General features: G+C 42.7%; 1 protein-coding gene across 3 annotated transcripts in view; it reads left to right on the top strand.

The window, feature by feature from the left end:
* Uvrag (UV radiation resistance associated) overlaps nt 1-15,973 on the top strand; it is a 330,970-nt gene that overhangs the window by 298,465 nt on the left and 16,532 nt on the right. For all 3 annotated transcript variants that reach the window (XM_029568839.1, XM_029568840.1, XM_008844232.3), the window contains one exon: nt 7,261-7,352. In XM_029568839.1, coding sequence (XP_029424699.1) covers nt 7,261-7,352 — 92 coding nt within the window. The remainder of the gene's footprint in view (nt 1-7,260; nt 7,353-15,973) is intronic.

The raw sequence follows: 15,973 nt of genomic DNA, 5'->3' as shown, positions 1-15,973 counted from the left end.
GTTTTCTTTATAGTCAAATTCATTGTAATTCCATCATGAAAGTGTTGATCTTTTAGTAACCTTATTGAAGCCTTGTATTCATCCACATTCCCTCACAGTAACCAGACGGTTTGTATCAAGCATCTCATACAGCTTAGCTCCGGATCCATATGGAACTAATAAGCCACGCAATAAGTGGCCTTGTGTGGATGAATGTACTTTGGAAGGGTGTGTGTATGTGTGTGTGTGTGTGTGTGTGTGTGTGTACACGCTCTTATGTTGTCTAAAGTGAATTTCTCCTCTGCCAAAACCTAGATGACAAAATAATTCCTGAACCCCAAGAGTCTTTCTTGACCTAGAAAAATTGTGTTTAAAAATTAAAACTGAAATTGAGTACTTGGAATGAAACCTGACTTCTCTGCTCTGGAGGAGGATGCTTGAGTCCAGAAGCTCAACATCTACTTCTCACGGTGCAGTTGTGCTTTCTCTTTAAATTCCATCTCCAAACTGTCTTTACCTAGTCTATGGAGCAGCATTCATCACACTGGTAAACTAGTTAACTCCAAGTCACAAGAGTTCTAACATCATGATTGATCTGTCATGTTTGGTAAAGCAGCACCTGTCCAGTGGTTCAGGATGAGACCGACATACTGTGTTTTCATCCAGAAAAAGAGGGTGAGGAAAAGACAATAGGTAGTGGAATTTGGCAGGGCTGTAGTTGGGTGTTGTGGTCTAAATGCGCTCCTGCTCTGGTTTTCTGTTTGTTCCGGTAACTATAAAGCCAGATCCTTCTGGCTGCTTGAGTGTAGGAAATTTCTTTTGCTAGTAGACAATGCTATTTGTTCATTTTCCCAGAGAAACCACACGAGCACTGCTTGTCCCCACTTCCCATCTAATTTAGTGTCTCCGTGTAGTTTTCATCCTAGTTGCCTACCAGCCATCAAATTGCAGAAAAGCTTAATTACTTCCATGGAGTCCTGTTCCAATCAGAGTAAAGCTAAACTTCAAGCTAATTGAAACCAAAATTCCACTTAAAATCTGCCTAGACTCTGGGCAGTGCAGTAGGAAGCTGTTACAAAAGGTGTTTATTTCAGAGGCTAATTTGAGGCAGTTAGACCCAAAGCAGTGTTTTATTTGCCTGGGTTTCTTCTTGTCATCCACCTCCTCTGTTGGAAGAGACGGAAGTAGCTGATTTAGGGAAGTATGGTACCGCTGGTCTTGATGGAACTGAGGCAAGAGTATGTCATGATCCTCCTGCCTCCCCCACCTCCCCAGAGTCTCAGACTATAGGCATTTTCTGATCTTCGTGCCTGCACCTCCCCAGTGCTCAGCTGTAGGCATTTTCCACCACACCCTCTTTATGCTCTGCTGGGAATTGAACCCAGGGCTTTGTGTGTGCTAGGCAAGCAGTCCACCCACTCAGCTGCATCCCCAGCCCAGGACTACATCTTGAACCCATCCTGCACAGCAGCTTCTTCACTTTTCTCTTTTCCCTCTACTGCTGAAAGGTATGGTGTTGGTTCTGAGGACTGACAAGATAAAAGAGAACTCTTCAGCTTAGCGCCTTAAACCCAACAGCTATGTGATCACCCTCTCAAAGCCAGGCCTTGGGGGCTGCCATTCTCTGTAAAGGAAGCTCTCATCAAGTCCCCAGCAATCCTGGGCAGTTACTGTTGGCCTTGTTTTCTAGACAAGGTACCAGTTGGCTTTAGAACTTGCTGGAGTTGCAAGGTAATGAGCTCTGTTCAATCTGTGGTTCCCAGTACAGCTGGTGATGCTGCCTTACCAGTGGGCACACCAGCAACATGTAGTGAATGAGTGAACAAGACATGTAGGAAGGAACTTAATAAGTCCAGTAACCCAGTTCTTCCTCCTTTTTTCCATGTCCTTGCCTTTTGCCTTTTTTTTTCTTTTGTTTTGAGACAGGTTCTCTGTAGCCCCAGCTGGCCCGAAACTCGCTACTTAGACCAGGCATGTGCTACCACGCCAGCTTCTCTTCTATTTTTGACAATACCCTACCAGGGCAACTTGTTAAAGAATATAAATTTTTTTTGAGGGGGGGGTTCTTTTTGAGACAGGGTTTCCCTGTAGCCCCTGCTAGCCTGGAACTCACTATGTAGACCAGGCTAGCCTTGAATTCACAGGGCTCCACCTACCTCTGCTGGGATTAAAGGTATGCGCCACCACACCCAGCCCTAAGAATATGAAATTTTTTAAGCTTCAAATTATTTGACTAGCCCAATCCAGAAAGAAATTTGCAAATGATCAGTCACCCTGGTTTCTGACCACCCACATCATGTCAGTCTTCCCATTTCCCTGTGTAATCACTTTGAAGCTATTAACATGTGTGTTTTTATCACTGTCTCTCCAGTCAGAAGCCTAGTCAAAATTAGCATTTAAAAGACATAAGTGGTACATTTAAGACTTTGCCCTTTGATTTGAATTAACTCATTTCTTCTTCCTCTGCTGATTCCCTTCTAATTAGTTAAGTAATAAACTATTATTGAGCACCAATTTTAGGCCCAACCTAGTGTTTAGACACTGTAGAGATCAAGCAGAAAGAATACACATGTGTATTAATGATACTAAGGATTATATATTGAGCACTTACCTGATGCCAGATACTGGTTTGGGCCATTCCATGATGTTCTTTGCTACGAGCAGATAACAGCCCCATTTTATACATAAGAAAAGTGAAACTCAGAGAAGTGAAGGGATTTAGCTTACTTCGGAAAATATGTCTGTCTAGGAGAAATGGACTTGATAGATGAAATGATATTAAATCAGATAGAAAAGAGTTTTAAGGTTTTGTCATAGTGTAAAGAATATCTATTAGTAGTTATATTTAAAAAATTCAGCAAACAGGAGAAAATGGTAGCTATTAATTTCAAATAAGCAACAAGAAACATTATCTGGCTCAACACTGAACAGCAGCATAAAGAGTTGAACACTAAGCATTTACATAAAAGATGATATTGAAATCAGCTGTGGTGGTGCATGCCTACAATCCCAGCACTTGGGAAGTAGAAGCAGGAGGATCAGGAATTCAAGGCCAACTTCAGCTACATAGCAAGTTTCAGGCTAACCTGAACTACAGAAGACCTTATTTAAAAAAAAAAAGTAATATTGAGTATATGGAAGGACAAGGGGAGGAAAGTATGCAGGGAAGGCTAAAGAGTGAGATGCAGATTTAATGAAAAGTAGATACATGGAAACAGGGATAAGACTGGGAATTTCGCTCAGCTCAGCCTTTACAGTAGAAGTGGGAGATGCTGTCTAAAGTAGGGAAGATAGGAAATGTTAATAGCATTGTTTAGAAAGCTGAAGGGAGGAGAGAAGTAGATAGTAGTTGCTACTGTAGTATTTTAGACTTCTTAAACTGGATTTAGAGTTTATTAGTAAAAGTTAAATTTATATATGAACATGTATAATATGAACTTTTTTTTGAGACAGAGTCTCATGTGTCTCGAAGGTGACTTCAAACTCTTTATGTAGCCCAGGATGACCTTGAACTTCTGGTCCTCCTTTCTCCATCTCCTGAGAGCTTGATTACAGGTCTGGGCCACCATGCCTGGTATATATGCCATGCTAGGGATGGAACCCAAGGCTTTGTGCATGCTAAGCAGGCACTCAACCATCTGAGCCAAAAGCCCAACACAATGACATGAATGTTTCTCTTTTAATTCTTTACATTGAAAGCCTTTTTTAAAAAGTTTTTTTAATATATTTTTAAAAAGATTGGTATCAGGCCAGGAGTTGGTGGTGCATGCCTTTTATCCCCAGCACTTGGGAGACAGTGTCAGGTGGATCTCTGAGTTCAAGGCCAGCCTAGTCTTCATAATGAGTTCCAGGCCAGCTGGAGCTACAGAGAGACCCTGTCTCAAAAGGCCAGACGAGCCCAGTTTTCTAAAGTGGTTCCAGGCCCGCGGGAGGTACAAAGAGACCCTGTCCAAAAAGGAAAAAAAAAAAAAAAAAAAAAAGGAAAAGAAACAGAAACAGACTGGTATCATAGAAAGAATTTGAAGCTGTTAAGGGCTCTAGTATCAGCTTTGTCCCTGGCAGCCCTGGGACTTTGGCAAGGACACGGACACATGCCTTCTTAAGCGGAAAGATGATCTCCGTGGTCTCTCTGTGCTATAAAATCCTAAGAATCTATGATAGTTCAATACAGTACTGCAATACAACAATTAAACAGGTAAGATTTTGGTGAAGGCTTGAAATTCCAACATTTTCCTTTTTTGGTTGAACTCAGACTTGGAAAGAAATTTTCGTTTCGGTCTCTGCAAAGAATTCCACACCCACCTTCCACTGTGGAACCTGGAGCCCAGAGACGCAGCCTGGTGTTATTCTGTATGGAGTCTTTTTATATTTAATATTTTTAGTATGAATCACAGGTGAAATTTTCATGCCATGTGTAAACAATTTCACTTTTTATTGAAACAATGAATTCAGGAATGTCATATTGGGATATCAGCCATTTTGCTTCTATCAATGTATGGGAAAATGCTTTTATATTAATACTAGGAATGATGTAATTTAATATGGAGTTGATCTTATGATTCAAGGTTAGCAGCTCTCAGGAGGTGATTTAGGACATCAAGCTCGGTTTGAAGCAGGGAAAGAGTATTTTCCTCTGTCTTCTCAAATAGTGTTCCCAATTTTCTCCTCAGACTTCAGGGAGATGTGGAACAGCATGGTTGGTGAAAAGCAGACACTGACTAGCTCTTTCTGTGAAGTTGACCCTGTGGCTCTGGAGAATTTATGCCCCTTTCCAGGCTTCAGTGCCCACATCTGGAGGAGGAAAGGATTGGGTTGCATAATAGCCAAAGATACCTTTTAGTTTTAACACCATCCTTACTCTATAAGTGTACTCTTTCAGAATATTCTGGAATCTTGCTTGTGCATTGTACTTCTTAAGAATCTCAGTACCAGAGAGGAAAATCCTTATTGTCACTCAGAAAGATCAACTAAATTAGTTTTACTTAGCCTCTCAAATTCTTTTTTTCTTCCTTTTTGTGGTGCTGAGGATAAAACCTCAAAACTGAGGCCTCTTCACATGTGCATGCCAAAATACAGTAAACTTTCTAAAGTTTATTAACTTTGTTCATATATACTATGCTATTTGGAAAAGTACTTTTTTTTTTTTTGGCAAGGGTTTGTTGTCCACCGCTGTGTATTGGATGCACAGATAGTAGATGTGTGACTATGTATATCTTTTATGGTCAGCTAAGGAAGCAAATGGTGGTCAAAGAAAGAGGTCAGGGAAAGCTACTTAAAAAGGTTACAAAGAAGATTACTTAATTTTAGAAAGTCATCTATAGCAGAAATAAATCCATGAGCTTCATACTAGCTCTCATTCAGACAAGGATGAGAGTTGGAGACTCAAGAGAAATGTAGAGTACAGTCCCTGTCAGAAGTGAGTTGCTAAGCCCTGGATAGATAGTGGTATGCTTGTAATTCCAGTGCTGTGGAGGCAGAAACAGGTAGATCTCTGGGGCTCACTGGCCCAGCCAGTCTAGCTTACTTGGCAAGTTCCAGGCTAATGAGAGACCTGGTCTCAAAAACAAGAAGGATGACTCCTGAGGAATGACATCTAAGATTGGTTCTGGCTTACACACACACACACAATTTGCTGTTTGTTAACTGAGTGTTGATTGCACCAGCCACTCTTCAGACACTTTAATCAGATGAATACAGGTTGGTCTTTATCCTGTTTACAAAAAAAGGAGGCCAGTAAGATCAGGAACTCTACCAGTATCTAAAATAAATGCTAGGTTTGCAAGATGTCTCAGGCAGTTGCCACCAAGCCTGAGGACCTGAGTTCAATCCCCAGGACCTACATGGTCGAAGTAGAGAACCATCTCCCACAAGTTGTTCTCTGGCCCACAAATAAAAAAATTTAGGGGCTATAGAGATAACTCAGCAGTTAAGAGAGTATGCTGCTCTGGCAGAGCACCAGAGTTTGGTTTCCAGCACCAGCCACCTGTAACCCCAGCTCCAGAGGGACTCTATGGGTACCATACTTATGTATACAAACACACACACAGAGAAACACATCTAAATACATAATTTAAAATAAAATGTATTTTGTTTTGTTTTTGAAGTCTTAGGAAAATTTTATTATAATTTGAAGAAAATTCCTCAGGGCAGGCAAGCTATAAATCTTGGCAGCTGCTGTGAGGAGGAGGCTGGAGGAAAGAAGGAAAAAAGCCATAAAGCAATACCAGTTTAAAGCTGGCATGGAGGTCAGATACATGGTGGAGTAGCAGTCACATAATGGGGAAGGAAAGGGAGCTTTGAAGAAAAATTGTGGAAGAGGGGGTGGAAAGATTGTAAGAGCCAGAGAGGAAGTGCATGACCATATAGAAATAGAGTCCTATAAGCTCCGGGGACCCTGCTCATATGAACCTATAGCAATGGTGTCAACATGCACAGGACCCATGCAAACTCAAAAACCCAGCATAGAACTGGGGAAATGGACAGCAGACCCCAGTCTAGCTGAAGAAACATTGGGTGATTACTGCTGGGTGTAGAATAGCTGATCTTCCTAAAGCATGGGACTCTAAATAGGCTGACTAGACCTCAGTGGATGAACTTGCACTGAAGAACATCTGGGGACACTAACTTAACACAACAGGCATTAACACACATGATAGAATGTATGAATTCCAGTGGGGGGGCTATGGGAGGCTGCCAGTGGGGAAGGGGGTATAAAGATGATTAAGATTGATTGAGATGTTCTGTATGAAATACACAAAAATTCAATTTTAAAAATTTAAGAAAAAAAAAAAGGTAAAGAAACCCAAAACATTGGGGCAGCCCAAAGTGTTAGGGAAAGCATGGTTAGCAAAGAGATATGAAGAAGAAATGATGAGGCTGCACTTTTCTGAATTATTCGGCAGTGTGGGCAGACTTCGGGAAGCCACATGTCTGTGACACAGTCCAGAAGCACTGTCTTTTTCTAAGTCTTTTTGATGGAATACTCCTTTTATGATGTGTGTCCTTGGTGTTAGAAAACCCCACTGAAGTCTTGGAGTATAAAAAACTAGATACAGGAGTCTTGGAAATGTCCAGGGTCCACAGTAGACCACATTGAGTGTTTCCAAATTTAGGGCTCAAGGTCACAGTGTTGAAGCACCCATTAAATACCATCCCTCCAGTGTGGTTGGTACGAGCATCATACACTTAAATGTTTCCTCTTTTTCCTCTTTTGGAGTTCTTCTTTCTAAAGCATTGCCTAGAAACTGCCAAACCTTTTAATTCTGTTCTCTTCCGTTGCAGCTGAGATACCAGCATGGACTGGGGACTCCAGACTTGAGGCAAACCCTTCCTAACCTGAAAAACTTCATGGAGCATGGGCTAATGGTCAGGTGGTGAGTATCTCTACCTTTCACACTCAATCTGGGATGTAGGTAACAAACCTAAAAAAGCCTCCTGGCTTCTACATTGCTCCATGCCTGCTTTCTGGGTTTTCTTCAGTGGTGAGGTACCTGAAGAAAAGAAAAGGCAGCCATCCTGCTGTGACCTAAGCTTCACTCTGGCTAAGGCAGTGGAGCACCCTCTGGGGAGAGTCAGCTGGGTGAGGAATCCTCCAGTACATTGCTAAGACAGATGAGGACAGTCATCAGACTCGTAGGAAGGTCCAGGGAATTGTTCAAAGAACAAACAAAAAAAGGGGGTTCATGTGAGCATCAGGACCAGCACCTGGAGTTACCAGGGACAGAGGCAAGGAGAGGGTCTGGTTGTCAGGATCCAAGCTGAGACCAAGGATGCGTACTAAAACCTGCTTTGTGTTTGGTCACTGTGTTTACCAAGAGGGCAGGCTGCTGCTTTGTGTTTTGTCAGGAAACACTTGACCTCTTCCAAAATAGAGAGTGGGATGAGGGAGATAAAGACAAAATTAAATTGATTCACATGACTTAAGTGCAAAACTGTGGACTTGAGACAGAATCCTGAAGTTTGACTCCTGGGGCGATGGGCAATAACTTACAAATAGTGTAGATGGGAATCAGACCTTGAGAGGGTGATGGGTGGCAGCAGCCAGCCTGTTGGAAAAAACACTGGCGTCTGAGCCCAGATCTTCTGATCTGCTATGTGAAGCTGAAGTTCTGCCTCTGAACCTTGATCTCCTCATTGTTAATCCCTGCCTCGTTCATTCTGCCAGTTTGTTGTGAGGATGAAGTGAGGTGAGAGATGGAAAAAGTACTTGGGAGGGAAGTGCTGTGTTGCTTCATTCTCTCCTGGTCGTAAGGACAGGTCTTGAAGATAATGAGAAAATGGCATCCATGGCTCATCTCTGACATGTATTTCTGTCCCATATGCGCCTCAGAATGACAGATTTCAGACGTCTGACTTAGGAAGAACTCCTCTTAAGCAAATACACAGCTGTTTAAATAATTTTCAGAATATCAAAATACCTCTCAAAACTTGGTATTAATTTGGATCTCAGTGCCTTGAAGAATGAGGAAAAGAATCAAAGTTTGATGCCAGATAATAGAAGTGACTGTGAGAATGAGAGCGGCCTGCAGACATTCGTGTGTCTGGTCTCTGTAACTGAACCAGGCTCTCTTGAGGGTGGAAGGTATCATACTCCAGTCCTGCCCTCGAGGAACTTGTGCTCTAATGGAAAACAAGGCATGTAATTCATGAGAAGTGTCCTAGCACAATGTTAACCAATCTAAGATAGTAGGAAAAGAGGCAACCCACAGCCCACAGCCCTACCTGATTCATCACCAGACAGGTCAGCTCCACCCTCATCGTGGATTGTCCCATGATAGCTGCAGGAAATGTTTTCTCCACTGATAGATCAAGCATCGATCGCACCATCTCTCCTGAGTACCCAGTGGTCTGTTTCCACACTTCCTGTTCTGCTCCATTATTTTATTTCTATCCAGGGGCTAATACCTCATTCTTAATTATTATAAGATGCAATTTCTCTAAGTCTGGTTGTGGTTTGAGGATGCTCAATAAATAGTGTCCCTCTTCTCCTCTGACATTTTGAACCATTCGAGAGAAAGAATACAAGAGACAGACTAATGCAATCAAAATGTCAGTTTTATTACTGATAAAGCCTCTTGGAAAAAGTGGCTTTAGATCTGTAATAAAAAGGGCTTGCAAAGCCATCACTCAAAATTAAGCTTACCTTTACTGTTAGGAGATTTAGAGAGCCACAGCTCTCCTAAAGAGGCCTTTCACACACTGCCGAGAGCCATCGGCTGACTCCCCTGGCAGAGCCCAGAGAATGCTGAGCCAAGGTTACCCAGATTCTGCCAGGCCTCTAAATCACCCATAGAAAAGTCCTCCAATGAGAGAGCCTAAGTAAGGGGAAAGAGCCCAGCGCAGGTTAGGACTTCAAGGGTGTCCTCAGTGAGTTTGAGGCCAGTCTGAGCAAAATGAGACCCTATCTCCAAAACAAAGATGCTATCTTGTAATTTCTTAATTTGTGCTCCTTCCTTCCTTCCTTTTTTTTTTTTTTAATGCAGGGTCTCCTGTGTTCTGGCAACTCAGACTGGCCTCAAACTCTCAAGTGCTGAGATTACCAAATATGGTAGCATATGCCTCTAATCCCAGCACTAGGGAAATAAAGGTAGAAAAATCAGAGGTTCAAGATCATTCTTAACTCAATAGTGAGTTTGAAGCCAGTCTTGGCTGCATGAACCCATGTCTCAAAAAAAAAAAAATCCTTGTCTGATTTTGGTTATAACATATCCAAACATGATGAGGTTATAACAGCCTCAGAGAACAAGTTGAAGACCCTTCGAACCTCTTGTATTCTTTGTACCCATGTATGTAAGATAGGATTCATTCATGACTTAAAGGTCTGATAGAACTAAGCAAAACACTGGCAGTTGAGGGAGTACTAGTTTAATGTCTGTAATGATTACAGATCTGTTTGTGTTCTGTTTATGTTCAGTTCCTCATTAACTCACTCCCATCAGATTTCTTGTTTGATCCATGTGCTGAAATTCCTTTTAACTAACTAGGTGCCTGCTGAGCTCTGTGCCAAACCCCAAGGTCACTTTTCTGTATTATCCTGTTCTGCATGCCAGTGGCCTCCAGCCTTCCCAGAAGGAGCCCTGTTCTTTCCTGTCTGTAGCACTCCCCTCTCCTGGCTTCCCTCCTGGCTACTCTTGCTCTCTTCAGCCTAGTCCTCTTCCTCTGTGTGATCTTTAAGGGCTTGAGTACTCCAGGGTTTAATCTCAGGCTCTTCTTTTTCTCTGCCTTCTCATATATGCTCATCCAGACCCATCGTTTTTAGACACATCCACTAGCCAGGGTTGCTGGTACACATCTTTAATCTCAACACTTAGGAGGTAAAGGCAAGAGGATCAGGAGTTCAGAGTCATATAGTGAGTTGAAGGCCAGCCTGGGCTACTTGAGACCCTGCCTCAAAAAGAGTGGAAGAGAAGGGGAGGGAGGGAAGGAGGGAGGAACAACCCACCCACCCTGTCTGGGGAAAAAATCCACAGTATGTTATGATTTCTAAAGTCAAGTGTCAGCTTCCCTTGCAAACTGAGTACCAGGAACCTACTGGCACTGCCTCTTTGAGCATCCCAGGCATCAGCCTCAACATGCTCAAAACTGCCCTTCTTTTGGTTTTGTTAGGGTTTTGATATTTTGTGTTTTGTTTTGTTTATTTTTGTTTTTATTTTGATATATCATTCTTTAGCCCAGGCTAGCCTGGAATTTACTATATACCCCAACCCAGCCTTGAACTCATGGTGATCCTCTTCACAGATGATAAGATTACTGGCTTGAGCTGCCACGCCCAGGCTCCCTCTGAGCAAGTGGATCCCTGTCTACCTGACCCTCTCCTCTACTTTTTCCACTGAGCTAATCAAATTCAGCAGCAAACCTGGTCATCTCTACCTACAAGATTCTTACTTCCCCCACCTACATATCTAACTGCTTCCCACCACTTCTCCTGTCACCAGCCAGGTCTTGACCACCACCACCCCCAGGCTTTCTTCCCCACACAGCAGGACCAGTGCAGTCTATCTTCTTGATGCTACTTGTCCTGCCGTGCCTGTCCCCCTGTGAGCGTTGAGGGATGGGAGCTGGCTGTGCTGTTCCTCCACCCCAGCCCTTCTTCCTCCTATCTCCTCAAAAGAAAAAAATTAAGAAAAGACAACAATTTCACTAGCAAAGAACAAGCCTCCTGGACTAGAGTGCACACTCATTTTAAGAATGGGGAAGAAAACAGGGTTTTGAGAGAGCTCTTACAATTTGGCAGTACTTTTTAAGGAAAACAATGAAAAATACAAAGCTAGAAAAAAATATAGTAAGAAATAAATTGCAACAAATTACTGAAGCCATAGAGATTAGGGCCCTTCTGTGATATCTGCAAACAATTTACCCAGAACACTTATGTCAAATGCTTCCTCCTGGCAGCCTGGCTGCCCTTCCCCTCCTCCAATTCTGTCTCTTTCAACAGCCTCAGTTCTAGGGTATGGAGACATTAAATGACTTTCTGAGTACAGTTGACCCATGAACCTGTAGCAATAAAACAAGAACCCAGGTCTCCTGGCACTGGCATAGCAAACCCATTAAAGCCCAAACTTACACATTTACGTAGTGCCCCTCTGTGCCAACCCTGCCAGCACATTGACACTAATGAACAGTAATGGCTGGTTTATGGTACTCTAATGAGAAATGGGCTACTATGTTCAGTGCAAAGTACTGGGAAAAATGAACACTCCCTGAAGGCTCCAAGTTCCGACCACCACAGGAGGCCAGGCTGGGAGCCACAAACCCAAAGAAAGCTGGAAGGTGCTCTTTCAGTCTCAGAGAAAATTTGAGAATTTCCAAGAGCAACTGTAGATGGGGAGCCCCCTCCCCAGCCTGTGTTCCTAAGGGCAAAGGGTAAACCAACTCAGCTCCTTCTCTGGGAGACTCTTAGCATGTCTGCTCCTAGGGAAGACACTTAACAAACATCTCAACTCCTAGGGGAGACTCAGCATCTCAGTTCCATTTTTTAGGAAAGGGAACACTCCCGTTCCCTGTGTGGTGGTTACCTCTGGCAGATAGGTTCCACAGAGGCAAGCTGCTGTCTATTTTGGTGTTGAGGGCTCCAAGCTGGCCGAGGATCAGTGCATTCACTGAATTCCTCATGGGAAGCTTCAAAATTACGTGACAGCTTGTTTTGTTAGATTTTGCAAAGAAAAGACAATGGTAAAAGCTCTTCTTGTATATTACAGGTTTTTTTGTTGTTGTTGTTGTTGTTTGTTTTTGTTTTTGTTTTGTTTTTTTTTTTGTCTTTTTGAGACAGGGTCTTCCTGTAGCCCCAGCTGGCCTGGAACTCACTATGGATACCAGACTGGTCTAGAACTCACAGAGATTCACCTGCCTCTGCCTCTGCCTCTGCAGTGCTGGGATTGAAGGCATGTACCACCATGCCCAGCAGCATTCTCAACTAATATTAGCATCAACTGCCTGATCAGTCCTAAAATGAGCCATTTTCCTCACAAGCACAGTTGCATGGGGACTGGGTTGCATGGGCTCTTTCCAAAAGAGACCCCTATTTTCCCATCCTAGAGTCACAAACCCAGCCGAAACCACCAAGTGACCTCAGTTTGAGCAGCAGAATTTCAGCTTGGAGACTGTGCTCTAAAATACTTTAGTTAACAACCATCAAAATGCCACCTAAACATCCCGTTTCTCTTCTTTTCCTATTGACTAGGAAGTGGTCAGAGCTGACGTGAGGACCGAGTTATGGTCAGGGAAAAATGTGCTCTCAAGCCACTGCTGATGGCTGCCATGTGACAGTGCCTTGCCTGTGCATCTCTCCCTCTCTCACAGTCTCCACAGGCCCCCCCAGACATAATACACACATTTCTGGCCCACAGTGCTTCACTCTGACCAGTCTCTACCACCCAGAGCAGTCCACCCCTCTGCTCTGTCCAGATGTTCTCACAGATCATGGGCTAATTCATGTCTGCTTCAGTCACTCACTCACCATGGCAGATATGGAACAAAGGTGTATTCCTGCATTAGTTTAGGGTCATTTCCACCACCAAATCTCAACCATGAGGCTTGTGAGCAGCTGGGGATAGCAGCTGTGTCCCTCTAACCTGTGTGGTCCCATCCTGGCTCAGAGCAGTGATGATGGGCATCTGTCCTTTTTTGGTTTTTGCAGGGAGGTTGCTTTTTTTAAGTTTGGTGGGGGGCATGTGCACCTTGTTTACATTCAAAGAGCTTGTAATCTAATCAAGGCAATGAAATAGGAGCAGAAAACAAGTAATAGAAAATAAAAGTATAAAATGCACTAAGAAAGGGCATATGTTATTTGACATTCTCAGGAAGCTCTTGGCTTCCTTGTCTGAGGACTGTGGACTTCCCTGAAGAGCTAGTATTGGGAGTGGACTGGAACACAGGAAGGACTTGGTGTGTGGGGCTTGGAATATAAGACAGGGAGGCCCAGTGAAGTGGAGAGAGCATAGACCATGTTTGAATACCAATACCCCTATACTGTGTCCACCTCAGGCAAGTTTAAGCTGTCTGCCTTAATCTCTATGGACAAAATGAGGGTCATAGGACCTAGCTGATGGTGATGCCATTAAGATGAATTATGTGAGTACCTAGCATGCTGCCTGACTTGCCAGTTTGTACAAACATGTAGTGAATAGTTACTACCCCTGTTTAACTTACTGTTCCTTGTTATTGGTATTTTGGTTTTCCTACAGTCATAATTATCTTACAAATCAATATGTAATATGGATTTTGTTTTTTTATTTTTAAATAATGGGTTACTCTCTTGAACACTAATGGTACAAAATATTCACCATTTTCCTATCCCTCTCCCCAAGTCCCTTTAAGTCCTTCTTCAGCCTCAGAGGTAAGCCCCCTGCAAATCAGTTTGCCTACCAAACATTTTTAACATCTGCCTGCTTATTGATTTGCAAAATGCCTTCTACTTGCTATTTTTTCTGCTTCTATTTATGCTTGCAGAAACCCTGAGAGGGAATGAGGGCAAGAATAATGATCATGGTTTTGCAGGTTGGAAAACTGTGACTCAGAAGTGTGAAGCCATGTGCCAGAATCACATGACAGTCACCAGTGACACCGAGGCTCCCATTCTTTTCGTGTTTCTTGCTGCCCCGTGCTTGTTGATAGACATTCTGTGCCTTCCCTGCGTCTTCGGCTTTCTAGCACTGCACTATGTATATTCTGACACCTATTACCTTCCTGTGGGGAATCCCCACACCTCCATCTGATCCAGAGTCCTAGAAAGACACATAGCAAAGCAGGCAGAGGTTCTGGTAGAACTTCCTCCTTGTTTATCCTGTCCTGAGACACCTCAGAGAGAAAGGAAACTTCATGTCATAAAGCTTTGTGAAGAACTTGAGAACTTTAACATTAAAGGAATCAGTTCTGTAGTTAAGAAACAGGGAAAGGCTTTGAGTGATGAGTGGCCAAAACCTTGCATGTGTGCACCTGTAGGCTTTGTCATCCATGAATGGTGTGTTCTTTTTTCTTTTTTCTTTTCTCAGAGTAAGACATGGAAAAAAACATGATTTCAAAGCCATCTGTCCTGCTTTGTTCTAAGTTTAATTTTTCCTGATCATAAAGCTTAATTTTTATATCACCTTCATACAAGGCAGTGTGAGTGCGATTCAGCAGAGGCTTTAGGGATGAGAAAATGTGAATTCCAATTTCAGTTGTATCACTTAATTTTTATAAATTGTATTTTTTTTAGTATCAAGTTATTTATAATGAAGTTGATGGCACCACCCCTGCTTCCCAAGTACAATTGTATAGAACAGATTTGATGTCTACTGAAGGGTTTATAGACTAAAAAGAACTGAGCAGAGAAGCAAACTGGACTGGAGAGTTGGCACGGTGATTATGGTCACTTGCTGCTCTTCCAGAGGACCCAAGTTAGGTTCTCAGCACCCACATCAGGCAACTCACAACCATCTGTAATTCCAGTTCCAGAGGATCCAGCTTTTGAGCTCTGCAGCACTACACTCACATGCATATACCTATACACAGACTTACATGCACATAAAGATAAATTAATCTTAAAAAAAAAAAAAGAAAACAGGAGTTGAGAGATGGCTGAGCTGTTAAGAGCACTGGCTGCTCTTTCAGAAAACCCAGGTTCAGTTCCCAACACCAACATGGCAGCTAACAACCATCAATAACTCCAGCTCCAGAGGAATCTGACACCTTCTTCTGACCTCCATGGTTTTGCACAACATGAGTGTACTTTATATACATGCAGGCAATATACTCATACACATAAAATAAAAATTAAAAATAAATATTTTTTAAGAAAGAAAATGGGCTGGAGAGATGACTTAGCAGTTAAGAGCATATATTGCTTTTGTAAAGGACCTGATTCCCAACGTCTGCATCAGACAGCTCACAACAACCTGTAACTCTAGTTCCAGAGAGTCTGACACCTCTGGCCTCTGCAGGCACTTGCATTTATGTGCACATACTTACACACTTACATACACATAATTCAAAATAAAAATCTTTTAAACATGTTTTATTTTTTTCATGCATTTGGCAATTAATTGTCTCCTGTGTATATAATAGTTAAGAGACAAAGGGAGATTCAAAAGCATAAAGCTTTCCTGGGTCTAGTTGTTGATGGTTTAGCTTCTCATCTAAAGTCGATAAGACTGTTTTGTTTCATTTTGTTTTGTTTTTTTGAGATAGGGTCTCACTGTTTAGCTTTAACTGGCCTGGAACTTGCTATATAGACCAAGCTGGCCTCAACTCACAGAGATCCACCTTTGCCTTCTGAATGCTGGAATTAAAATTGTGCACCTCCATACCCAGCTCAAGACAAATATTTTCAAGGGCACGCCTTGCAGGATATTCCTATGCGTTGTCCACTCACTGTCACTGTGACTCAGTGCCTGAGACCCAGCAGAGTGGCTTACAGTGTTGATGGTCACCTAGACCAACTCATCCAAATTCTTAGGGCTGCTTCACTTGGCTGTTCTCAGCACTCAGTCCTCACTGGAGAGAAGTATCCTTGACC

Source organism: Nannospalax galili, unplaced genomic scaffold, assembly GCF_000622305.1.
Source record: "Nannospalax galili isolate Female #2095 unplaced genomic scaffold, S.galili_v1.0 scaffold278, whole genome shotgun sequence".
NCBI lineage: Eukaryota > Metazoa > Chordata > Mammalia > Rodentia > Spalacidae > Nannospalax > Nannospalax galili.
Note: the sequence above shows the minus strand (reverse complement) of the source record. Positions and strands in the feature narration are given on the sequence as shown.